Raw genomic sequence first — 26,813 nt, 5'->3', positions numbered from 1 at the left:
CACTGGTTTCCAAGTGCTGATCGAAAGCTCTGTATTATGCTTTTCAGCAAATTGATTTTCTCATAGCTCTTTAGGTTGTTCTTGGAGCAAATATTGGCCATGTTAAGAGTTTTAAAGCTTCAGCAGTACATTTTGTTGGAGGCGGAAATTCATCATTGACTTCTTCTTCTTCTTTCTTCATCAGTTAAAATTTCGTGATTTGTTATTTATTTACCACAACCACCTGATGTCCATCGTTGAACCTCGGATTCAGTTATGGTCATTTTACCTCAGGCCAACTGAATGACAAGTGGGCTAAATTATCATTTTTGTTAGATGGAGGGATATCATTAACAGCAACCTAGTTCAGACTAAGATTTTTCCAAGACATTTAAATCAAATTTGGTAAGATGGATTACCAACAATTTTCTAAATTCAAAAGTCATCTTTCAAATTAATTCTCTGTAAAGCTGCCACCAGATCAACTCCACTTTGTGCGTCCCAAGAAGGTTTGAGAGTAAAGTTTTTAAATAGCGCAATTTCGTGTTCCGGATTACACTCTGGTCCATCGGTTGAATCATAATCATAGCTGTCATTTTGGATGGTAAGAACATAGCAAAAATGTACCATCTTCAAAGGTCTCGTTAGGATGGGTGACCTGGGCAGTTAACCAGATGGGTGCTAGGCGTTAGTGAAAGGGATGACCATTCAGATTATTGTGTCCTTCAGATTAGCTGTGTTCAGATTATTGCGCCCCTACTGTAGTATCTATTGTAGTATTATTATTTACAGAACATTATATATACTATAGTATTCTATATAATAATATATAAGAGAACAAAATAGAATTTCCGAATTCTCTACTATGAGCAGTATAAACAACACTCACCCTCCTGTTTGCTAATAACAACATATTGTTTATGAATTCAAACAATGAGGCCTAATGAATTTTGACTTGTGCCAGAACTGCCTGGAAAACTCGTTGATAGTCAATATTAGAAAAACCAAAGTTGTAGTGTTCTGTTCATACCCTAAATGCAGAAAAGTTAAAAACCTTTATTATGGCAAAGATAAAATTGAATATCTGAATAATTATGTTTACCTATTTCAATAAAGCAACTAGTCATTTTATTAAAAGGTGTAATCATGTCCTAGAATAAGTTAAAGAAATTTTCGTTACGGGTAGGCCTGACGCTTTGGAATGCAAAATAAAGCTTTTTGAATCTGCTGTTGCTTATTAACTTTCTCAAGCTAAATAGAAATCAATAACATATGTAATTTTTTAAAAGAAGCATTAACATTAAGATCATTCATAATCAATGTATAAACTCAGATGAACTGCATGTAGGTATGTAATACCATCATCTTTCTTTTCTTTTGTTTTTAGCAAATGTATTGTGGATTTAATTTTTTAGTTACAGAGGCTTTTGATATTATACTTTCGTGTGCTATCAGTTCAATTCCTATTTTATTGTTGTTTCAAATATTTAAAGTATTTGCAACTATTTAATATGCTCATTTTAATTATAACCAATTATCAATGAAATTATGTTCTTTTAAATTTGATGCTTACTATATGTAGAAATATGTTGGTATACAAAGACAAAAAGCTATGCAAGACCTACAAATTGTACCCTGTACAAAATTTAACTAAATAAACCTAGAAGAATAATAAGAAACCTAGAATCAATAAGTATTATAAACAGTGTTGTCAGACAGGGATGCCTTTTTTAAACTAGTTTATTATTATTTTTTCTTTTCTTGTTTTATTTTAGTGGATACCAGTTCCTCCTGAGCGCTGCAGCTCTATACAACTTATTGTACTCCTTCCAGGCTCCTTTTTTTCTCCTGTCAAGAGGGTTGGGACAAAATTAAGGGTCGCTGATATCCAATCCCGCCCCTCACCTTTCATTGATGAGTGCTGTGTCAATTTTCATTGCGACCTCCAATCCCCTTAAGTGTCAGAAAAAAGTCCAGATGTCAGACGGTGGGAATCAAACCCACGACCCCGAGATCTTCTAGCTGAGAGGCACCTTAACCACTACTAACTATCGCAGGCCCTTGACAAGAGATGACTACTGAGGCCTTTATTTTATCTTTAATTTTTAAAATTTTTTTGGATGATTTACCTAATTGTTTGGAGGGAGAGGACAAGTTGTTGAAAATGTTATTTAAATATGTATATATGTGCACTGATGGCATTGTTATTATACGTGAAAACGCCCTTCAATTACAAAATAAGATTAACATTCTTAAGGGCTACTATGAAAAACGGGGTTTGAAGTTAACCTGAATAAGTCAAAAATTATGATTTTTAGAAAATAATGTCGTCAAGTGAAAAATGGGAGTTTGATGATGAGGCAATTGATGTGGTAAATTCATGCAGGTACTTGGGTGTGACGCTGACTCCTTGCCTCTCCTTTAATATTCACATTCAAGAGAAAGAGTGCAGTGCTAAAATGGCACTTAATACTGTGTGGTCAAGTCTGGTCACTCACAATTGGTGCATCTTTCTCACAAATTCAATCTTTTTAATGTAGTCTCTAGATCAATCGCTTGTTATGAAGTTCCATTTTGGGGGTTTGCTCGGTATGATGTTTATTGGGTAACCAACTCGTCATGACTTTATGAACCAGCCCACACCAGAACTTCCTGTCAGCCGTCACTATCCTCAGTTCCCCCCTGGTTGAGTCCGTCACCTCCAGAATATCATCCATCCATCTTGCCATGGTCGGCCATTCTTCGTTTTGCCTTCCATTTTCCCTAGAATCAGCTTCTTCTCCAGTATTTCCTGTCTTTTCATTATGTGCCTTTAATATCATTCCTTCTAGAGAGCAGTCTGGCCTTATTTCCTAGAGTATGGACTTGTTTGATCTTCTTGCCGTCGAAGGCACTCTCAGAATTTCCCTCCAACACCACAGTTCAAAATCAATCTTCCTTCACTCGACTTTTCTCATAGCTCGCATTTTGTACCCATCCTACTGGGAATATCATTGCTTTAACTATGCGAACCTTTGTTGTCAGTGTGATGTCTCTATTATTAACTATTTTATCAAGATTTGCCATTGTCATTTGACCGCAGGTTGAAAATTTTCTGTAGCGTTTTTTACCATCTGAGGAGATAAAAGACAAAAGTAAATTTACGTGCACTCAAAAATTTAAATACACTGAACAATAATAAATCATAATATCTTACACCATTTAGCAAATTTTTTTAAAAGAAGAAAAAAGTTAGTTAGGTTGTCCTTTATCAGGTTGGAGCCCTGGGCAGTGATTTTACAGGAGTTCCACAAATATTTCCACTTATGACATAAAAATCATACAAAATTTTATGCTCCAAAAATAGTTGAATGCAGTGTTTTATAAAATAAAATAATAATGAAGTTTAGGGGTGTACAATGACTAAGGCAGACATTCGGCCGGCTGTGTTAGTCTTTCAGACATCTTGCGCCATTTTCAGAAGTTAGTCTGCGTGTTTTTCCGTTCCTTTTGGTAGTGTTTTCCAAAGATTTTAGGCAACACGCCACTGAAGATGGCGAAATGCCAAATTGCGTCTGTGAGATTAAAACAGCTAAGCCTAGGCAGACAAGTATAGCCGGAAACGACTGGCCATCACCTCGCAGACCTCAAGAAGAATAACAAGATGAAATCTCACAATATTACGTATTTAACGGACAAAATCTTTGCATTGCCATGGGTGCGGGATGAGCCAGGGGTAGCGGTCATGGAGGGGGCCCAAGTGGAATGACCGGCGTCTCGCCTCCTCCGAGTTCATTCCGCGTCCCGACAATGATCGCGATTCTTCTGGGCACGTTCTTCATCGGATTCGCCTCCTCAGGGCTGGTAAAGTACGACCAGACCCAGACCGGCGACTACAACGTCCACCTCGACCTCAAGAACATCGAGATACTAGCCTTTCTCGACGACACCTCCAACGGAGAGGTAAGCAGTCGATCCGGGAGCCAACATAAGTAAAAATTACAATTGCTCTCGAGGCTTGTGGAACAAATTGACTGAAAAGTGTAAAATAAATTATTTTTAAAGAATAGACTCTTACAAACTGCCAATTAACAGTCTTCATTATCTAAAGATATTATTTTTTTGTAAACATAGTATGTACTACTAAAACAACTAGTTGAAAGTTATCCTCATGGAGGAAATTCTTGAATGGACTAATATTTTGAAACAAAGCAACATTCCATCACACCAAAAGTTTTAATAATTGACAAAAACTTTTTACCAAAACAACAATGAAAATTCTGATTGTTTGACTTCCAATTAAATATAGCGATTTTTTAGCGTTCATACATTTATTTTTCTATCTATACTTTTGTTTTTAGTAGATAGAAATGTAGAAATGTCAGTTTAATATTTTTGATTTGTTAAAATCACGCAAGATATACGTTATAGTCGGCAAATGGTCTACAGTTTGCTTAATAATTTCAATTATTTCAGCTACGCACTAAACTATTTTTTTTAACATAGTGTTTGATATGATTTTTTGTCATAAATCGACATACAGGGCAAACATATTGGGTTATTTAATACAGAAAATGTTTGGTGGTACACCCATAAAATCTTTGCTTATGAATCCCACCAGATGAGAAGGGTTTGACTTAAGAACATAAGATAAGAATTTGTTTAAACTGAATTTGTTAAAAAAAATTTACTTTTATTTAGTAAATGCTCCAAATTGTTTGATAGTTACCTATCATTCTCCTCTGCCTATTCTTGCTGATTTTTATTAGTCAGACGCGTTTCGCCATTTCGCCAGTGATTATAGTAGCAGTACCTCGTAACTATAACTTCACTCCACAGAAATCACTGAAGATGTTGAAATGACAAAACGCGTCTGTATAACAAAAATCAGCAAGAATAGACAGACAAGAATGATAGGTAACTATCATCAGGTTTAGACCACCAGAAAGAAATCTCACAATACTTCTTAGTGCTGTAAGTATAGAACTTTTGTATGTAAATTTACTTTTTATCTTTTGTCTCCTCCTGATGGTGAATGATTGAACAATTGAACAAAAAAGACTCGGAAAATCATCCGGGTTCTTTCAAAATCTGTGATTTTCGGTGTTTCAAATTATTACTGCATTTTGATAATGTGATATATCTTCTTGCGGTGAACCTGCAGTTTGGGTTGTTGACGGTTATTCTTGTGTCGCTATTCTTGCTGTTATAGTATTTTTGATGCGTTTCGTCTTCCCGTCATCTTCATTGGTAGGGTTTCTTAGGGAAAGTTTAGAAAAACCCCTAATGGTGAAAGAAAAATAACAATACATCAAAACAACGACTAGGCAGATAAAACGACAAATTACGAATAGTTTCTTTAATTAAGCTATGTTTTGTCTTGTATTTATAATAGATTTGTGTTCTTTTTACAGTATGACTATGACTATGCAGAACTGACGCTGAAGCCTCCTGCTGCACCGTCCACCAGCAAGAAGCCGACGACGAGTAGCGACGCACTAGATCCGATGTCGACCGTCGACCTCCTCAGCTCTGACACGGCTTCCAACTCGACGACGACCCCGTCATCTTCATCAGTGACGACCGAGGTGCCTACGTCGGCGAAACCACACAGGAGGTGTGGCGCCGGGTTCTACAGAGACCCGAACGGCAGATGCCGCCGACTCAGGAGGCCTATCAAGTGAGTTCTTTCCCTTGTCCAGAGCAGTTCAGATCTTTTTTGGATCATCCATCCAAATTTAAGCACGTCATTTCAGGCACTCTGTGCATTTCTTTTCAAATGGTTAAAAAAAACCATTTGATGCCATCGCTAGACTTGTATAATAGTTTTATTTTCAATTCTAAATCGCGAAATTCATCATATGAACGTCTTTTATATTCAACAAATATTGTACCAAAAAACTGCTTGAATCAAGATCCTCATTATGTTTTGAAACAATAAAGTTCATCTGAACAATTTTAACTGATAGTTTGTACCACAATTCCATGCTTGTCCGGTATTCAATTTACGGTTGTTACGCCTGTACTAAAAGAAGAAATCCATTTTTCGCCCATTTTCTTTAAGAAAGAGCTCATTTTTTTCATGGAACTCCTCGACGGCTCGTGTAAAAAGTGAATTGTTGTTGTGTTGTTATTCGTCCGAACTGTTGTTGTACAGCAACCTCACACTTTTTCATTCACTGGCATGAAAGACGAAATCACGCTGTTATTACTAAACCAATAAAAATTTTTTTTTTTCGTTTTCAGGTTAAGAGGAATTTTGCAGCACGCAAAGAATAAACTTATCGCATGAGAGAAACGACTCCAGGGCCGGCAGTTGTAAATAATGTTTAGAGTCTAAAGTATTTTGTGTAAAAAGCACAAAGAATAAAATATTTTGATATAAAAGGCAGACTTTTTATTTTTTCCCTCGTTCCCTCAGGAAAGTAATTCTATTTAATTGTACTGTGCAGCCACTTTGAGACTGTGGACAATGGATACCTTATTGAAAATGCAGGGTCAACTGGAACATTTTATGCTGGCAGTGGAAGGACTTTTCTTTTATACGTTTATAGCGTTGATTATTTACTTTTTAAAAATCCTAACATTTGAAGCGAAAACATTCAATATTATCAATGCTCAATCAATTTAATGTAAATGCTCCATAAGATATAGTCCGAGTAGGCATTCGGATTAATTAAAAAAAGTCTCGAGAGTCAAAATTTCACTTTGATTCAAAAAGGGACTTGGTGGTGGTATGAAGGGGCGAGGTCTGGACTATAAGGGGGTTCATTTATTTATTACAGAGGGATAACCCCTTCCCCCAATCAGTACAGTCATATTACAATATTTAAAATTAAAAAATACAAACATTAACAAAATCAATAAACTAATTATAATTGACGACAAGCATTTACTTATTTCGATTTTGAATACATTAAATGAGGATACAAAAATATCTAAATTATGCACGTCACAGATTTTATTAAGGGCCTTTTGAAGGTAATTGTACCAAATGGAGTCCTATGAAACTGGGTATAAAAACTGTGTTGCTGCCGACAACTGTGAGAAGGGGCATGGAAATTTATCCTACTGAGAAGTTGTGGACAGGAGTAATGGCCGTTTATCACCTTCCACAAGAAACACATCCTCATCAATAGAGATCGATCCTGAAAGAAGAACATTCTATACAGTTTCAACCATTCGTCATACTCGTTTTTATCCCATTAAAGTCCTAACTTGTAAATTAGGTAGGTAATTAACACATTCGAGTAGATTATTCTTAGATTGAACCACGGAAACCAGATCAAACTACAGTACTCAAGTATGCTCTGAACCAACCCAAAATATAAATGTTTTAATATAATAATATTTCGGAAACCTGATGACCTCTTGACCCCCCCAAGCTTCTATTACTCTTGGCCAGAACTAAACTAACATGCGGGGAAACGTGCAGAGTCAAAAGTTACTCTCAATACCCTAATCTCAGACACTCCACTCAATTGAGATCCCAGCAAAGAGTAGGAGGATTGATAGGGATGTTTCCTACCATGAAAAGAGATAAACTTATATTTTTCAAGATTAAGAGAAAGTTAATTCCTCAGACACCAAGAGGAAAACCTATTTAAATTCTCCTGCAGACGCACATTTTCCTCAGCGTTATTTACAACAGCAAAAACTTCTACATTATATGCCAATAGTAAAAATTATGAATCTTTGAAACAGGAGGACACATCGCTAATGAACATTAAAAGCAAGTAATTGAGGCTTTTTTTTAAGTTGAGATAAAAAAGCCAGTGTCACTCGAACCCATGACCATACGCCGCTACTCTACCACTTGGGCTATCGTGACTTCGATCCCCTCGGGCACTAACTTCCCTTCTGCCTTTTTTTATCTCAACTTAAAATTGAATGAAATTAATTGTCAAGCGGACCACGAAAAATAGTGAAATTAAAAACAAGATTGGACCAAAGTGAGATCCCGGGGGGAGACACACCAAATGTTGCTCTAACGGTTCTGGAAAATTTACCTCTGAACTTTACATTAAGATTTCTATTGGAAAAATAGCATCTAATCCAAACAAGAAACTGCCACCAAACCCAAACAGTTCAAGCTTACCCAAAAGCAATCCATGATCAACCTTATCGAAAGCTTTAGCAATATCCCCGTAAACTGCGGCAACTTGATTACTATTCTCAATGGAATTAAAAATGAATTCCTTGACCTAGTTAGTAATAATAGACTGCAGGTTATACTAGGTATAGTTCATTGTGCACCATGATTAATTACTAAACAGTGACAATCTGCTCAATTTTCTGGCTTTTGCTTGATACCTCTCAAGTTGGTTTGGTATTTTAATGTATGAAACGTTAAGGATGTGGGTATTGCCCGATAAAGGTAATAGTCTGATGGGGCAAAGTCAGGACTATAATATAGTCCATATTGTGGTTATAGCAGCACAAGTTCCATTTTGGAAATGTTTTAGTTTATATATTGAGAATTGTATGGCCAGGCGTTCTCGGACATCATCTTGCCAAAACACATTTGTAGGTTAAAATGTTTTTGATAGTAGTTCGAAAGGGCAAGGTGGAGGTCGAGGTAAAAGCTATCCATATATGTTTATACATTGAGTATTGTGTGGTCGCGCTTTATCTTGTTTGATGAAAACATTCTTCCTAGAGTATTCTGATGGTGGACTGAAGGGACAGGGTCAGGATATATGGTCATCGAGTCGAGTGCACATTTTAGCTTAGCTTATGCTCCTTACATTGGACAAAGAGTCGCCAGCTAGTAGATAAGAAAGGCCGGTACTGGGCCAGCCTCCGCTGCACCACCAATACCTCCGCCTCACATCCAGCTCACCACTCACCACTTGAACACCTCATCCCAATTCCAAGGTTAAATCCAAATGCAATCAGCTACCTTGTACCTTGATTAATGCTGCTGTAGTTTTTTTTTGTATTTTAAGAATGAAACTTTCCTGTAAGGAAGATGACCATTACTCGAAAGAGGTTAGGCCTAGGTTAGGCCCTCTGAAGGGGTAAGGTTAGGACTATATTGTTATTAAATTGAATATAGTACATTTCATGGTCGGGTACTAACTCTTCAAAATATTTTGCAGATGAAACTCTTTTGACGTCAGGTCAGGGCTATAGGGTAGAGGATCAATTCGCTTTCCTCTTCGTCCCAGTCACTTTTGATCGTTTGTAACGTTGATTTTAAAGCATTCTTCAGGCGATGTTCAGTTCCTGCGAAGTCTGAAACTTTCCTTCAGGTTGTTTCTGTGTTTCATAAACCTTAAGAGTGGCAAAAAATGAAGACTTACTTCTATAGTTATTTAGTGTTAACGGTGTATGTGATAGTACTAGTGTGTTTTGTTGCGTAAAATGTTGTTACTTTCTTTAGAGGTCTCAAATTAGAAGTTACATGGAATTAGACGAAATTTACTATTCGATCGGCATCCCTAACCAAATGCTAGTGCAGTTTTATTTAAATAGCCGTTGAACATGTATTGACTCTTAATTCTCTCGGAAGAATTTCACCAAACAGCTATGATTTGCAGTAGATTAACGTCTCAAATGTAATTCCTCTTCCCACGCTTTTATTCGTCCATTTACTGAATTCAAATCATTTGGACTCCGCTTTGAAGATTAATTAATTCCGTTTATTGATAAAATGAAGAAACACAAGTACAGACATTTGAAGTTCTCCGAAGACAATCGTTTCGGTTTTAACATTGAAACGTAGTTGCAATTTTCCATCGATTATAGAAATACTTGTTCCCGAATACTCTGGATCAAGGTATCGACTTGAAGAAGTAGCAAATTCAGTTGTTACCGGCAAACTATAAGCCAGGTTGTTCGTCGTTTGTCCATTCCCAACGTCATTGAGGGCACTCAGCATACACAAAAGCCAGAAACCAAAGCAACGATACTATGGGGACCCATGGATGTGAAATAAGGGAACGACCAAACTACAGGTTCATCTTCGCAAAGAATTCAATGGGAAGCCTCTCAATTCCGAAAAAAGGGTTGCATCTTCAACCTCGCGTACTATTGTGGACATCGTTGGCTCAAATTTAACATTTTTTAAAAGATTTATTCCCCTGGTAAGAACGGACTAAGGAATGCCTAGATATTTCAGAAAGTTTGTCAAAATGGTCTAGGGTAGGCCGTTCTGCTCTCTGCTTTTTGTTGTTGGTCCTGTGAATTTAAATGCAGTTAAAACCGGGTTCCGGTTATGAGACTGGTCCGTTTTCAACTTTGTTTACAGACGACGTAATCGCGTAAACTGGTTTTGCCGAATGCGTGAACCCCGTCGTTTCACGTGGAATCGGGTCCTGCGGGCGGTCGTGATATGTCCCTATAACGGTGATCCCTCTCTTGTACCCTTCGGGTCAATGATCCTTGACCAGAGGTGCAACGAACGGTCATGCATTTCTTAATGTAATTGGAAGGAAGCCATTCTGGGTGTAATTAGACTTGGACGTAGAAGACAGAGCGTTCACAATTACGCACGGTTCGAGATCATCATTTCTGCTCGGGACGGTCATTTTCAGACATGCCGGTTTTTCTTCGGCTCAAGACCGAAGCGTGGAAGTCGGAACGGTCGAAAGAAACGGCATTCTTGAAGAAATGACCACTTCCCATTTTAAATCCTCGTACTCTAGGCTGGAACTCATCAAGAGGATATCAACAAAGATGACGACATGCTTTGGTAATTCAATGTATAATTCGACTACAGTGTCTGCGAACAAAAAAAAAATGTTATCGCCAATATTATAAATAAATTATCATTATTTACAATAAATACATATTAACACTTAAAATTAGCAGACGAAAGTTATTTTATATGGTTTCATTTTTGGGCCTGTGTGTTCGGGTTGATGGACCTGTAGTTTATTTTCTATCATTTTCGTCTTCTTGAACTCGACAGTTTTTTGGTCTGTCAGAGGCGTTTCGGCTTCTCGACAACTCCAAAAGTGGGCTGCCATTAAAATATTTGAGAAAAGCCTGTCCCCAAAAAAGAAAGTGAGATAAACACAGACACTGAAGATGGCGAATGGCAAAATGCGTCTAGATCAATAATGTTGTTATTTGGTAGTTTCCGGTCTTTTTTGGCCTCCTAAAATCGCTATTTTGTTCTGTCAGAAGCGTTTCGGCTTCTTGCCATCGATTGATTATATCCCTAGTACAGCGCTGAAGATAGCGGCTAAGGATTGGCAGATCAGTATGATCAGATAGATCAAACATGCACCTCTCAAAACCCAAGTTAAAGGTAATAAGTTAGACTTTACAGTAAATAATGAGAAGAAACTTAAACCTTCGATTAAGATAGAAGCAGATTGATTAACAAGATTCAGTTAAAGCATCAAATAAAGCAAAATCCGTTTAGGTCCCGATGATGAATAACATATTCCAAAAGCTTTGCAATGAAACAACGTACTTTTGATGTCCTCAACTGGGCAAGTCAGGAATAGCCGGTGGTTGCAGTAGAAGATCCATTATTTTTTTGAAGATCCATGTACGGTTCCTGAACATCTCCACAAAACACATGGTGAACATTTTTTTGATGTAGTCTGAAGAGGCGAGGTCAGGACTATTCACGGTCTTCCAATGTACAGGCCATTGTACTCCGTGGTTCTCTTCTACTCTTAAGATAAGTTTGTTCGGATCAGGTCACAGGATATTTTCGAGGAACTGAAAAAATGTATTTCATACGTAGGTACGGTGAAATATGACGGTGGACATATGATATTTGGTAGTTTGAAATTTGGTTATTACCATAAAACCTAGTGTAACCATAGGAGGAGAAGGACAACACTTAAAAACACGGAGCAAACACTGATGGGATGCAATGTGCGCGTTTATAAACACTGGGGTTTAAAAATAAGAAAACACTTCATAAGACGCAAAAAATTCGAAGAGAAATTTGACCGGACAAAATATAAAAGGTTTAGCCCACTTTTGCCGAGAAGGTTACATGGAGGAATAGATACTAATGAACTCTTTACAAAATGAGCTTTCTTAAAATAATTTATTCGTTATTATCATAGTAATATATATCGAATGAAGTAGAATTGTTATTTTCACCGAGTAAACAGCGACACTAAAACCATTACTGCACCCGGAAGACATAATGACTTGTTAGACTTTGAAGTTAAAGAAATATGTTCAGTGGTCAAAGTTTTGTACAAACTTAATTAAATAGTCTTTTACAGTTACAGTTAAATTACATTTCTGTCCTAAAAGTCTTCGTAGACTTTTTAGTCACTAGTACCTATTCTGAGAGGATGCCGGTAGCTTCTTGTTTATGTATAGTGGAGGAAAATAACGAATGTATACTGTGTACATTAAAAAATACAGATTTTATCAATAATAACAATTTTGAAACCTATGGTTTCATGTCGATAAAATTTAAAATTGAAATCGTATTTCACCTTATAGAACAAGACCAATGCGTCATATGCTACAGCAGTTTATACATTGTTAACATAAAGTTAATCCTTTCTTCAATTTTGATGTAAATTTATCATCCAGGTGCATCCGAGTCTCCAAGTAGCAGTAGGTCAGACATGACCAGTGAATTTCTTTCAAAATTGTGAATAGGTGTTCATATTTACTAACCTTGTAAATTATTAATTAAAGTGTCCTAGACTTGATGAAAGAGATACATTCCTCGAAAGCTGGACTAAGGAACTGAGTGTTTTTATCATAATTAATTTCATCCCTGATTGTGTTTTAATCAGTTTAGTAAATAACAAAACTCTATCCATTAATAGTTCGATCAGGTTTTATTGTAAATTCCTATATTAAGAGTTCAAATAAATTTTTTTACAGTTTTTGTCCTATTGTAATGAAACATTACAATATCAGGGACTTTTTCATCATTAGGCTAGGCTCCGTTTTTCAGTTATGGCGATAAAGGATAAAAAATAGAGATAAATTATAAGTTTTGTTTTATTTGTACATTATTTAGTCTTAACTAGGCGTCTGCTTTGTACAAGTGCGACCTTCGGTGAAAGTGCGACGATGGTGGTGGGCTGCGATTCCTTGTCCGAGGTGGCCTGCAACTCCTTGTCCGAGGTGACCTGCGACTGCTTGTCCGAGGTGACCTGCGACTCCTTGTCCGAGGTAACCACTTCCATAGCGTCGGTGGCTGCCACGTTGACCGCCTCCTGGAAAGCCGCAGACGGCGTGTCAGTGGGTCCGGTCTCGAACTCTTTTGACGGGGTGATCCCGATGATCTCGAAGACTGGGAAATGCGGCATCTCTGGCACCTGCTTCGGCTCGACCCGGGCGGATTCCGTGCCGTCTCCGGAGGCGGCCCGGGTCGGATTCCGCCCCGCGAGCCGGAACGGGACCTTCAGCGGCAGCTTCTCGACGATGGAGGTCATCGTATTGCCGAAGTCCAGGCCGAAAATGACGAACTTGACGTTTTCCAGCTGGGCGTGGAGGTTCACCTCGCCGTCCTGCCGCTGGTCATACCTCGTCGGCGAGGAAAGCCCGATGTCGAGGACGGCGTAAAGGGTAAGACAGACCAGGAGCAGGGACATCCTCTGACTGCTCCTTCTTTCGCCTCGCTCCCACATTTATCTGCCACCTCTCCGCCGGCTCGTCGTCCTCTTGGTACAGTTATTTTGAACTCTCCTCCACCCCTCAGTCATCGGGCTGCTAGCAGGCAAAAAAGCCCTTTTTGCCTGATGTTCCTTGTAAACAACCATCCTCGTGCCTACACAGTGAAAAGCAACTAACTTTCTTGCCAAATCTATGTCTTCGTTGAAACCTCTCTCATCACAGAAATGTCGTTTTCGTTTCATGGTCATTTACTTCAATAATGCATTAATTCGATTTTTTTTCAAACATAGGAGCAAAGTTAAATAATTTTAACAAACAAAAGAAAAGCAGTGAAGAGGAGTCGCAGAAGTCCCCTAAACTATAAAATCAAAACTTGTATTTTTAAGTTTCTGATGCACATAAAAACACCAAACTAATAAAAGAATACCGAACAAAGAAGGATAACTAGTAAACAAAAAAAAAATATTTTGTCACTATAGGATATTTACAGTATTAGATTATAGTAATGACTTGACCAGTGATATCCTATGAATTGCACTAGATAGCTATTGTACATTGCTCAAAATAAAATTGGTTGGCCTGTTGAATTTAAACAAAAGTCGCTTAACTCTAACTAAGTTTAACCCATGGTCGACGGCCGTTCAAAGTTGAACCAGGTTCATCATTTCAACTCAGTTCAAGATAAAATAAAAAGGCAACAGGCCCAAAGAGGAATTTTTTCTTCTCGACGTTAATAAAACGGAAAATAAAATTAAATCTTTTTTCAATGTTAATATAAATTTAGCATCTAGGTGGTGCCCAAGCTACTTAAAAGCTGGAGAACCAATTTGTAATTTGACACTCACAAATATCAATTCTGACAGTGAACATTGTTTATAATACTAAATTATTAGTTGTATTCATCTTTCATATTATCAAAATACAACATTTCTTTGAGGTCCCTAAAGATGTGCTTGTTTGCCTATGTATTATCCAGTTGAAAACAAGAATATTCTTGGTCCAGAGTCATCTATGAAAAGCTATAAAATTAAAGCTCCTCTATATTCTGCGACAAAATGTTATCTTTCTTTAATAATTTTTACAATTAAGTGACATATCGTTCAGTAAATCTTTAATTTGTCTTATGACAGGTGAATCGATACGATGCATCAAAATGCAGCCAAGTCGGCTTGATTGTAGTATGGACAAGAAGTTCTAATATTTTTTGGATGATGGAGATGTCCCAAAAGTTATTTTCTTTCAGAATCTTAAGAAAGTTTTTTGGGGGATAATAAAATTCAAATCAAATTCCCCCTTTCTTCAATTTTTAGAGATATTCCAAAGGATCTTTCCTGCCTGAACCTTAAGAATTTTTTTTTAGGATAATAAACGAAAAATAAAATTTGTCCTTTTTTAAAGTTTCATATAAATTTAGCATCAAAATGCAGGCAATTCGATTTGATTCTAGCACGGACAAGAAGTTATGATATTTTTTTGGATGAAGGAGATTTTACAAAAACTCTTTTCTGTGGGAACCGTAAGACATTTTTTAGGGAATAATAAAATAAAAAGAAGATTCACTCTTACTTCAATTTTAATATAAATTTAACAGCTAAGTAGTATTCAACTCGACTTGAGAGTTGCTGAAACAATAAGCAATTTGGCTCCCTCTAACATTTATCAAATTTGGCAATGATCATGGCTGAAAATTAAACATTTCTTTATTTGAGAAGACCCCAAATCCAAAGAAGGCTGCATAAATTTCCAATTCCAATTTAAAATTCTACCATTAGACATTGTGGATGGACAAGGAAGTATGTTGATTTTTGGATCATAGAGATCTACGAATCTACGAAAAGTTGTTTCTTTCATAGACTTTAAGAAGAAAAATGACTTGTTTTCTAGAAAGCAATAAAACGAAAACTAAATTTGAACTTTTTTTCAATTTTAATGTAAATTCAGCATTATTTGGAGCCCAAGGTGACTTGAAATCTGGAAAACGAGTTTGCAATTTTGCAACATGCAGACTGCCAGGACGAAATGTTTTGATTTATAATTTAGACGTCTTGCATTGGACATGTAGTTTAGGCTGTGGGTGGACAGGAAAGTCAGTTATTTTTCTGGATCATCGAGATCGCCCGATGTTTTTTCCCTATTGGGTCTCAAGAAAGAAAACGAAATTGTTTTCCCCCTTTTTCTTGACGATAATAAAACGGAATTGGGTTGAAGGAGAAATCGAACTCTGGAGGGGGTCCGGAGCTATAAATGTCCGGGTCAGGGGTTGTACTCGTCTTTCGCCATGGCTTCTCTCCTGGAGAACCCCGTCGTCTCTGTCCTCACGATTTCCGTCTTCATCTTCCTATTCTTCAAGTTCTGCCTCGGCATGGAACCTGTGCCAATCGAAGACTTCAACTGAACGTAAGTCGAATCCAACTTTCCGGGCAAGCTGAAATAACTTCCACTTTCAATTTTATCATTAAGCATTCTCATTCTAGGTTTAATTGTTAAAAGTAATTATAGCTATAGTTTTAAAACAAAATAAACAAAGCTTTGACCAATTAACGATATTATCTGTAAAATTGAATTATTTTGTATTAAAAGCTTTTCAATTTTAAACTTTAGAACTTTGATAGCTATCAAAGAATTTTGTGTATAATAAATACACACAACCAAACAATAAACTATAAAATAAAATGGAAAGTGTTCGAAGTAAGGAATGCGTCACATATACAAGCCTTCGGTTCAGGAGAAAGTCGGTAAAGTTCTAAGTTCAAGGCGATGAACTTCAACTTGACCGTCTTACCAGTCTTACCAATACTAAACACTTTCGAAAAGTCAATACTGTATTTAATTTATCAACGTCTGAAATATCTTAACTGCATATTTCAGTTTTATCTAGTCCAAAATGACACTGTAATCCAAATATGCCAAAAGAAAATTCGTCGTGTCTCTATTCTTCTCCAGCTTCCAGTCGTAAGTACACAATTGAACAGTTTTCCTATCAAAAATAATCTCAGATTTTACGAAATGTACAAATTAGCAGGACCGGTATCCCAATGAAATTCATCCTCATGCATGAATCTTTGTCAACAGTTTGATCCTGTGGCATAGGTCACAGAGAACCAAGATCAACTGTACTCAATCTTTTATTTTATCCAATTCAGTATGTAAATCTTTTATAGATATTTGGTATAAATATGAGTCCTTTTTTGTGTAAGGTTGAACATAAAATGCTGTTTGTGCTAGGCCCTGAGGCACAAAGCTTGATCTCACGTTGATCATTATGGATCAGTCAATGACTTTAAATTCCAATTTAACATTAAAACATCAATGATTTGTATCATATTCCTTCCTAGTTTGTGCTCTTGCTTATCCTATATAAAACGCGTAGAAAATAACATTTGTAAGTTTATGCTAATCTTTTAGTAAAATGGACGTTTTGACAGTGATTTTGACCCTGTTCTTATCAATTTTGTAGAATGTATTACTCTTTTGCATTAAACCTTTCAGAATAGTTTTTCACTTTCACCTGAGCCAGTTGGAATTCTTAGAGGCTGTTTTTTTCATCTTTCAAAAGTCGGCGTTTGAAAGTTCCTCAGTGACAAAAAGCAAGCGACGCCACTTTCACGGCGTACTTTCTCTCAGCCGATGTGACTGGGGACCCTATTTCCCCCATCACATGATGCTGTGATTCCGTCCCCATGATTTCTATGATTGGATCATTATGTTTCAGAACGAACTGAACCGCCGGCAAGAACCAAGACTTCCGAAACTGCATCCTCAGGAACACTGAAGAAACATGTTCATCAATGTGATATATATAAATAAATTTAATTTTAGTTGTTAACACATTTTTATTATTTTTCCTTGATTTTAAAGGTTTTATTAGCATGAAAATAAACAGCCAATTTTTTTTTTTTTTTTTTTTTTTTTTTTTTTTTTTTTTTTTTTTTTTTTTTTTTTTTTTTTTTTTTTGAAGGGACGCTTTACTTTTCTGTTGGCTTCTTGTTAAAAACAACAGTTTTTGAATATATACAAGATTTAATCTACGAATAAAATTTAAATATATTTAATTAAAAGGTGGCGAAGGATTGTTAGGAATGATCAAAGCAGAAAAGAGATAAAAAATAATTTAATTTGTACTAAAATCACTACATGTAAGCCAATGCACAGCCATGTTTGAAGATCCAGATCCAATCTCTTGTTACTCGTTGTGATTGCTGCCGAGGAAACTAAGCAACACGTTCACAAGTTTATTTTTCCTGGGAAAAAAGAAAAATTACGCTTAAAAAGCGAAACATATAAGGCATGTAATTAAAAAGAAGGATTATTCGGAGAACGTGAGATGCGGTCTGGTGTAGGTCTTAGAAAAACATTTTCTTTATCGTGCTACGTTTCGATCTTTATTGAAATCATCTTCAGGGCTCATGTTTGTTTACTGTGTAGATGTGTCATTCTTGTGAGTCGTGTTGAGTGGGCTGAACACAACAAAAAATAAATAAAATAAAAATAAAGTTCTGTAGAAGCCAAAATGTTCTTCAACAACGAAAATAGCAAGTATTCTTGATAGAACGAATGAAAAAGTAAAGTTAATTTTTCATCTGCTGAGATATAGCAGTAAACTATTGTTTTCAAGGTTCTAGATCCACCTCTTAGCTACTGGCATGATGACAGACATGTTTCGTCCTAACGACTTCCTAAGTGGACGACTCTTTGCCTGGTCGTTGTACTCATGTTTTGTACAAAATGTCTCCAAATGTACCCAAAAAGTATGGAATTTTTCTTCCGTTGTGATATTTTTGTTGAGGTCAGAGGTTTGGTCCAGGTCTTTGTCTGGCTGGTTTAGTCTCTCAGACGCCTTTCAGCATCTCGTCTTCTACACTGAACTTTTTTCCTTAGTCATGTTCCCTTTGTACGTTTGTGTTTGGTTGTTCGTTAATTTGCCTCTTATGTTATGTTTTATACGGAGTAAATGATGTATGCAAGCTGATGAAGTTTGTTTTCATAATTTTCCTATTGAACGTGTTGTTTAACAAAGTTTTCAAGTGTATCCATTTTCCGTCCTTGTCAAACGGGGAAACAGACAGACCGTCAACTGACTATACGGCGAAACTAGACAGATAAGGATAACCGTCAACGAGTAAACTGGAATCTACTCTATGGACCTCTAACAGAACATCTCACAAAATCGATTAAACATCTCTGTCCTGTCAAGCTCATGGTGCTTTTATGTGAATTGTTAGGTCTCTTGAGTCCTAATATTATTTACATAGAAGCAGCATAAATGCTCTTAGCGTTCCATTTTTGTTTAGGGTTGGACTCCCTGGACCCAACAGTTTTTTGGAAATAATAGATGCTTATGCAGCACACCTGATGCTAAAAACCAGTAATTAAATTTTGCTGTAGGATGGAGGGATTGGCTTGTGGAGAAAAGAAACAACAAGATAAGTAGGGTGAGGATGAATTTTTGCCGGATCAAAAATTTGGGAAACGATATGTCATACTGATATTTTTTGCTTGTTTCGTACTAATAAAACATACTTGGGCTCAAAATCTCAATGTTTCGAGCTTGGTGCTTCTGGTTGTTTTTGTTACAATCAAACATCTTATAATAAAATAGTTGAGAAATAAATGAGGGAATTATAAAGAATGAAGTACCCACGACATAAAGACGATGATGAAGGATTATAGAGGCATCATCGGAGGGTGACAGGCTGAACGCAGCTTGGTCGTTTCCGATCATTTTTGATCCGTCTATCCTCACCGTTTTGGTATTTCAGGCGCAACTAGCCCTTTCGCCATATTTAATTTTTTTGTGTCGAAAGTTTGGAGAAAATAGAAGTAAAGAAAATACATGGATCAACCACCGATAACGCAAGTTAGAAATATGTCGGACACGAAGGCAGAAAAAATAAATAGATGCTAACTAATTTGGATTTGAAATGAAATGATTTCTTCCCTAACCTCCCTATTCAGTCAGGGAATAAGCAGGGCGAGGCTGAATTGGCGGACCAAAATAATCAGAAGCAATGAAAATAGTTATAAAAAGTCAAGCTTAGCAACAAAGAATCAGAGTGAAGAGCCTGAGGCGTCTGGTTATACCTTATTTTTGTTAGGATCAAAATAATATATCTTATCATCAATAGTCGAGAAATAAAGGAAAGGAAGCTTTTGATGAGACTCTTCTTGAGGTGATGAACCTGCGGATTGGTCGTTTCCGGTCATTTTGGTCCTCCTACCCCAGTTGTCTTGGTCTGTCAGATGAGATTGTCCCCTTCCGCCATATTTAATGGTGGATTTTTTTGGAAAAAAGAAAAGAAAGAAAACAATATATGGGTCAACTACCGATCTTGGAAAGAGGGCAAATGTGTCTGACAGACCGAAATGATCGCAAACGACCAAGCTTCGTTGTATTATGCTCTGACAGAATAATGGTATGTTTCCTATTAGAAAAAAAAGAGGTATGTGATGGACCTGCAGCTTAGCCGTTTCCGGCCATTTTGGTCCGCCTACCTCCGCATTTTTGGTCTGTCAGACGCGAGTGGCCATTCCGCTTCAATAGTGTATTTTCTTTGGAAATTTTGGAATAAAAGAAAAAAATACGGAGCAAACGTCGATGATGGAGAAAGGTCAAAATGTGTCTGAAACTCAGAAATGATCGCTAACGACCAGTTCGATTCGACTCTGATAGCATAATAATGTTTTTAAAAATCTCTGGTGAAGAGCTTGGAGTTTGTAGTATGTTGACATACTGATATGTATGTCGATATGTTGATATGTTGACATGTACGATTAAAATAATAAGTCTTATTATAAAATAATCTCATTTTTTTCAATAATTTTGGTCCGCTGTTTTGTCTTTCAGATTCGATTAGCCATATTTAACTTTGTGTTTTCTTTCCAAAGATTGAAAACAAAAATACATATATGGATCAACCAACACCATCAATCCCAACCGATATGGAGAAAGGTAGAATTGCTTTTTCGAACGTATGTTATTTAAAAGATTTTTTTTCTTTTAAGAAATGTTTTCATGAAGTCTGTATCTATTCTATCAACTTAAAAGAAAGTCGAAGATTCTTTAAGTTTGTTGTTTATCTATATCTTGTAGTACATACAAACACTACAATAAACACCATTAATCAATTTTAAATACATTTAGATAGAAAGAAAAAAGTGGCTACGTACTGAAAGTTAGGCTTGTGGTTGGGAGTCGCTGACCTGGCGGGGCTTGAAAGCCCATCCGGAAACTCGAAGCCTACGAGGGCTTCCACGGGGGCGAGGACGACGGTGAGGCCGCTCAACTGGACCCGGACGTTGTCCGTGCCGTTCTGCCGCTGGTCGTAGACAAGCTCGTCCTCAGCAGCAGAAACGGATGCGGATGAGGATGAGGATGGGGATGTTGCTGTGGAAATCGCGTCCTGTGCGGGGGCGGCTGTGCACAGTGCCAAAAGGGCCAAGGCGACGGCGACCTGCAGGCCGGTTCGATCCATCTCTCCTTCGGGCCGCCTCCGTCGACCGGCCTTTATACCATTCAGTAACGGGAATCCAGCCCCTCTCCACGACGGCCGTACCGGCAAAGCTTCACAAGAATTACAAAATCACGTTTTTAGCGGACGAAAGCAAATTTGAACTGAGAAATTTTTTATGAGAAGGTTCGAGGTCAAATCAATACGCCATTTTATTAAGAACTGACTGAAATAGCGTTTTGACGACAAAAAACAATAAATGAACAAAACAAACATTTTTAAAAATAATTTCTCTCAGAAGGGTCGTCGACGTAAGACAACATTACGATATTTTTTTCAAACTATCCTCCCATAAAATTCCAAAGGCAATGCTGTGATTTGAACCCAAAACCTTTACCGTGGCTAATACAAGAATAATAGATAAATATATTATTTTTATAGAAATCTTTATTTCAAAGAATTTACAACAAAAATATACATATTAATATTTCAAGAAAAGACTTGCATATACATGGTTGCACAGGACCTTTGTGGAATTATCGTAGGATTTATAATTTGCAACATAAATCTTACTTAAATAAAAAATATTCGTCTCAAAGTAAATTTAAATTCATCAGAATAAGTAACAAAATTGTAATAATTTATATTTGATCACTTCTCAATTAATTGTTAAAATTATTCAAATGATAAATATAAAAACGTAGAGCTCATTTGATCTGTGCTTACTGGCTTCCCTAGAGAAACCCACTAATCTCCAACATTCCCCATTCAGCGCGGTTCGAAATCATTTACTCCAAACCATTTTTGTCGTAAATGAGCTAGCTTAGGGCAATTAGGCAAAAAGTAATGTAGATCCTCTTCCTGTTAAAGCCCTAACTCTAGCAATCCAGCAAATGGAATCAAGTCCTAAATGTTTCCACAGCAACTTATTGTTGCTTAATTCAAAGTTTAATACTCTGTAAGAAGGAAATTTTTCATACTCGTTTATCAGGCTTAAAAATTAGTCTTCTGGGTAATCAACTTGACATTTATATCTTCAAAATTGTTTGACCAGTTAAGGATATTAATTAGTTTTAAGTCATTTTTTTATGTTACAAGTCTCAACTATTTTTTGGAGTTCATGAAACCAGAATTTTTCTTTATTATTTCAAGAACAAGAATCCTTGAATATCTTTACTCTGGGAGTGACAAAATTTTTAACATACAATTTATATGAAGTTGCACTATCCAGATATGTATAGGTACGGTGTTGTTTTTCAAGGTATATGAAAGAGGAGGGTGTCCATGGGGGGGGGGGAAGACCAAGTCCTTTTTTCTAAGTATTTATTTTATTTATTTATTTTTTAAATGAAGTAGCAGTAAAATTTCTTGATTTTGTCAAAAACGTGCCAGCCCAGTTTGAGTTCCATAGTCTATACCCAATCACATATTACTTTTGTTACTTTTTTCAAAGCAAAATTGGCTAAAGACTGCTTACACAAAACAATTGGCAAAAATAAGAGAAATGAAAAAAGTTGAAGGTTGAGATGAAAAGTTGGTTTCTTGGGGATAGAAGTTACGATAGTTCAAGTGGTACAAACACCAGGGTACTGATCCACAAATCATGGGTTCAAGTCCCGCTCGTGACACTATTTTTTCAGTTCAACCATACTTTGCATAATATTTAAATTTTTAAATATTAAAGTAATATTAAACTTTTAAAATTCATTACATTTCGTGGTCTGACAGACCAAATAACTTCTTCCGATTAATCAATCTTTTTATGTAAGGTATTGGTTGAAATGAAAAGATTAATTAAATAAACTTATAGTTCACTTGTGCTAAGTCAAGGTGATAAAATTTATCTAATAGAAGCTTTTGCACGAGGATATCTAAAGTCTCCATCTCTGATTAAACTGGATGTAGATGCTTGTTTAAAAGACTGTTAATGGAAGTTGAAGAATGTACTTCTCCACGAAATAAATTATTCATAGATATCTGAATACACAACTTGATAAAAACTACATATTTTATGGAAATAAAAGTTTTGTCACTCCAAGAATAAATCCCAGTCTTCACACTCTTCAAATTGGATACAAAACCCCTTTTTAATATTTTTGTTGTTGCTGTAAATATAAAATTATAATATTGAAGACTGTTATTAATCATATGGAAAATAATTAATTCCTTATATCAATTTTGACTTTGGAAGAAAATTGTTGCTATATCAAAGAAAGGATAAGTGTAACAACAAAGATATCCTTTTTTATTATTTTTTTTTAAATAATTTATTTTTATTAGTTATATCTAAATAAACGAATGTCATAGATTTTTTTCTCCTGGTCACAACACTCTTTTGGAAAGACACCATGAACTGGACCATCTCGGTAAAATGGTAGTAGTTTAGGTATGTGGACAGAGGTCTGGAGTGTAACAAAAAGGCGGATGAGGTGGTTAACGCTTGGATGTTCCCATCTCCAAGTTTAACCACCACAATCCAGCCCCGTGGTGCTAAAAATGCAATAAAAAAATTAAGATAGTCAGAGAAGCTCTCACTTATTAAACGCACTGTTGACAGGAGGCCCTCAAAGTATCTGGCTTGTATAAGATCATCCTCACCCAATTAAGGACAGGACTGCAAAATTAACACACAGACATTTACTTTTGTGCCAAAGCCTGCGTATGTGTCCAACATTGCTCAATGTGTCCCATTCAATAAATGCCTTACGTGTAGAAATGTGTGGTGATTAGTGACCGTTAATCGATAATTATTCAGAATCGTGAGATGCGGTCTGGTGTGATAGGTTTCAGAAAAACATTTTCTTTATCGTGCCAACGTTTCGATCTTTATTGAGATCATCTTCAGGGCCTGGGATTTACAAACATTGTCTACATTTAACAAATACATTTAGGATGTGGAAAAGTGAATTTATACAATGCAAAATATATTTTTTATATTCAATCAAAGTATTTCTACTCACTCAAAGTTCTGTGTAATTGTGCCACTCTTGCGTGTCATGTTGAGAGTGCTAGTGAGATTTTGCTGTTTTATGTTTATATACGTTGGATTTTGAAGGGGTGGGGAAGGAAATCGGTATAGAAAAGACATCTTTGTATAAGGCGTGTAAAACGCCTTACCTCTTTATAGAGCATAGGAATGCCACCAGACATGAGAATTGTGCTTGAGCTCAGCAGTGACTATCTGAGTCCCCTCTTCTGATTCTTGGATTTTATTGTGTATAGTAATATTTTTGTGTCCCTAGTGTGTATTGAAAGTAAATGTCTTTATTGGGGTGAATGTGTAGTGTGAGAGGTCTGATGGTGTTACATTGAGTACCTCATTAACCCTCAATTAGGTTAGTTATGTAGGTGTGAAGGGTAAAGAAGGCATTTATTGTAAATTACAAAAGATGGAATATCCAGTGGACTGCAAGAAGTGATAGGTTCAGCTCTGAACACGTATATATGTATGTACATGTGTGTGCAGATTTAATGTTATGTAAATCGGCTTTTCTCCCCCTTTTTAAACAAGAGTATTTCAACTCTACAAGGTTATATGAACCCTTGGGGTGCTGTTTTTTTTGTGTGTGAAAAATAGCCCATTTGTAAGTATGTAGGGTTCAAATGCATGATTGCTGGTTTTGAACACGGGAACTTTACCTTACATTGATAAACACTGTGTCAACACCAAAACCGTTGCAAGGACTGACACCCCTTGGTAATCATTAATACCTGCATTGTGTACATATATAACATATAACACTTGGCCAGAATTTGGTGTTTATTAGTATTAAAAGCATTAGTAAATAAAAATAATAAAACAATCAATGGCTAGTTAATAAAATTTCTTTATTGCTTCAAAACAATTGATTGTAAAATATTTTTGAGAAACAAATCAACACATAATATCTCATTTTTAAAGCTTTACAATAAAACATTTTTTAGAAATTTAAGTAATCACAAAAACAAGTAGTTAATTAAAGTCAATTCAAATTCGCTTAGAATAATTGATTGGTCACAATTTAAAACTAACATAAAAATAATACATAGCACTTATGTACATATGATTTTTAATTTTTTTTTAATATAAATAAAAATCAGAATTTTGCACCATTAACAAATTACCGGTTTAATTTTTGACAAACATTTAAAGCAAACAGACACTTTTTTAATTAACAACTTTTGATAAACCATTAAATCTAAACATTTAGTTAAACTGTGGTTTCAAAACACTAAAATACTAGCACACTTGCCGTTACCTTAAAAATTATTGATTATCTTAAGATAAAAAATAAAGGCAAAAAATAAATGCACAATTATTTTTTTGTGATGTGCAAGGTTTTTTATAATTATCATCAGACTTTTTAGTACAAGAAAAAATAAATTCACAGCTTTCATAAAGTTTAACAATATTGATAATATCAGAAATGTTGAAACACTAAAATGTCATGATTCCAGAGAAAACAATCTTTGGGTACTTTGATTTTAATTGAAAACTGAAGAAGTTTAACACAGTAGGTCATTGGCACCATCAGACTTCAAATGGCAACAAGTTTCAAATTTAAATAAACAAAAAAATAATTAATACTGATAACAAAAACATTCAATTGACCGATATCTTAATACTCACAATGTCCGAGTTAATATTAATAAACAGAAGACAAGAAAACCTTAAAACAATGGTTATATCTCAAAAGGCACAAACGGTGGTTCAAAAGAGATCAACGAGTTGGATTTATTTGCCTGAGCACAGGGATAAATCACATAATCCTTATTTGTAAATAATAGGAACAGAACTTTTTTCAATACAACCTGTCCTAAGTTCTGATTTAGGTTTTTTGTATAATTTATTTTAGCCTTATCTGTTTTTTTGAGTTATTTCTCTCCAGCTCTTTGGTGACTAAACAAGCCCTATTTAAAGACACCTCAATTTTAAAAATCTTTGCACTTTTTCACCTCACATTTTTAGGAAATTTAAAGATAAAAAAATATATGTATTGCAAACATTTTTAAAAATGAGGTTACATACCATTTACCTTCAACATATCTTAAAATAATTACCTCTGTAATAGATCATTTTTATTATGAGTATTTTAAAACACTCAAATCAGATCAAATTCTATAATAAAAATAAAATATAGTATACATAAAAAACAGTCTCACTCTCTGTCAATGCCCACCACCAATCTTATTTATTTTTTTATTCGCAAAATTATTTGCCTAGAATTTACATACAGTTAAAACTTACGATAATAATGGCTAAAAATCTATTCCTCAAAGAAAATAATAACATTGGTAAGTGAAGGGCTCGCTCTTTACTTTAAACTCTCAGTAAGGATGGTAACTGCTTTATGGAAGACCCTTTTTGAAAGGATGGCTGAGTCGAATTGGACCAATGGGCCGTCGCCATCGTCCCATTACTGAGTTTTAATGTTGAAACAGCAAAGGGGAAAAACTTCCTTACTGTTATCATTTCCAAACAAAACATTCTGAGGATCAAAGGTTAGGGAAAATAGTTTACAAAAAGAAATTTTAATTGATAATTATTGCAAAAAACTCATACCAATGTAACATCAGGGCCAGGTTTTATCAACAATCATCCTTCAATAATCCTTAAAAACTGTTTAGGGTTAAGTAACCTTAACAAATATTAACATCCATCACAGGAAAATTAAAAAAAAAAAAAAAAAAAAAAAAATTGAGTAGAAACTAAAAAATAACAATTCATGCCATTAAGCCTCAATACTAACAAAATTAGGTTAAAGGTTAAATTGGAATAAGACCACAATAGTAGTAATGCTATGCAAGAAACTTAATTCTTTCTAGGAAGGTGGGATGTATTCACACAAATTTTCAATGCTGGATCTAATT

The 26,813-nt window shown here is 35.7% G+C and overlaps 2 protein-coding genes and 1 long non-coding RNA gene across 3 annotated transcripts; 2 read left to right on the top strand and 1 right to left on the bottom strand.

Annotated features, from left to right (window-relative positions):
• The first annotated feature begins 3,709 nt into the window (after positions 1–3,709).
• Positions 3,710–6,339, top strand: LOC106661339. Its single transcript, XM_014384642.2, has 3 exons — positions 3,710–3,921; positions 5,373–5,638; positions 6,205–6,339. The coding sequence occupies exons 1-3, from the start codon at positions 3,724–3,726 to the stop codon at positions 6,248–6,250; spliced, it is 510 nt and encodes a 169-aa protein (XP_014240128.1). The 5' UTR covers positions 3,710–3,723; the 3' UTR covers positions 6,251–6,339.
• Positions 6,340–15,767: 9,428 nt separating this feature from the next.
• On the top strand, positions 15,768–17,341 carry LOC106661340. The gene is made up of 2 exons (XR_001339693.2): positions 15,768–15,912; positions 17,228–17,341. It is a non-coding gene; the product is annotated as an uncharacterized LOC106661340 (long non-coding RNA).
• A 268-nt stretch (positions 17,342–17,609) lies between these two features.
• Positions 17,610–26,251, bottom strand: LOC106661536. The gene is made up of 3 exons (XM_014385007.2): positions 25,573–26,251; positions 20,683–21,076; positions 17,610–17,756 (listed from the first exon to the last, which is right to left on the bottom strand). Exons 2-3 carry the CDS (start codon positions 20,985–20,987, stop codon positions 17,699–17,701), a joined length of 363 nt encoding a protein of 120 aa, XP_014240493.1. The 5' UTR covers positions 20,988–21,076; positions 25,573–26,251; the 3' UTR covers positions 17,610–17,698.
• Positions 26,252–26,813: the final 562 nt, after the last annotated feature.

Source organism: Cimex lectularius, unplaced genomic scaffold, assembly GCF_000648675.2.
Source record: "Cimex lectularius strain Harlan isolate CLEC.00 unplaced genomic scaffold, Clec_2.1 scaffold16, whole genome shotgun sequence".
NCBI classification, from domain to species: Eukaryota; Metazoa; Arthropoda; class Insecta; order Hemiptera; family Cimicidae; genus Cimex; species Cimex lectularius.
The sequence above is the reverse complement of the archived record's forward strand: the minus strand, read 5'-3'. Positions and strand labels throughout refer to the sequence as shown.

What these genes read in the sequence shown, in the direction of transcription:
- LOC106661536 (XM_014385007.2), bottom strand. Translation starts at nt 20,987, where the DNA reads ATGGATCGAACCGGCCTGCAGGTCGCCGTCGCCTTGGCCCTTTTGGCA. An exon ending in AACCACAAGCCTAACTTTCA is followed by an intron (nt 17,757 to 20,682) that starts GTACGTAGCCAC and finishes CTTTTTTCCCAG; the next exon opens with GAAAAATAAACTTGTGAACG.
- LOC106661339 (XM_014384642.2), top strand. Translation starts at nt 3,724, where the DNA reads ATGACCGGCGTCTCGCCTCCTCCGAGTTCATTCCGCGTCCCGACAATG. An exon ending in ACGACACCTCCAACGGAGAG is followed by an intron (nt 3,922 to 5,372) that starts GTAAGCAGTCGA and finishes TTCTTTTTACAG; the next exon opens with TATGACTATGACTATGCAGA. An exon ending in CGACTCAGGAGGCCTATCAA is followed by an intron (nt 5,639 to 6,204) that starts GTGAGTTCTTTC and finishes TTTCGTTTTCAG; the next exon opens with GTTAAGAGGAATTTTGCAGC.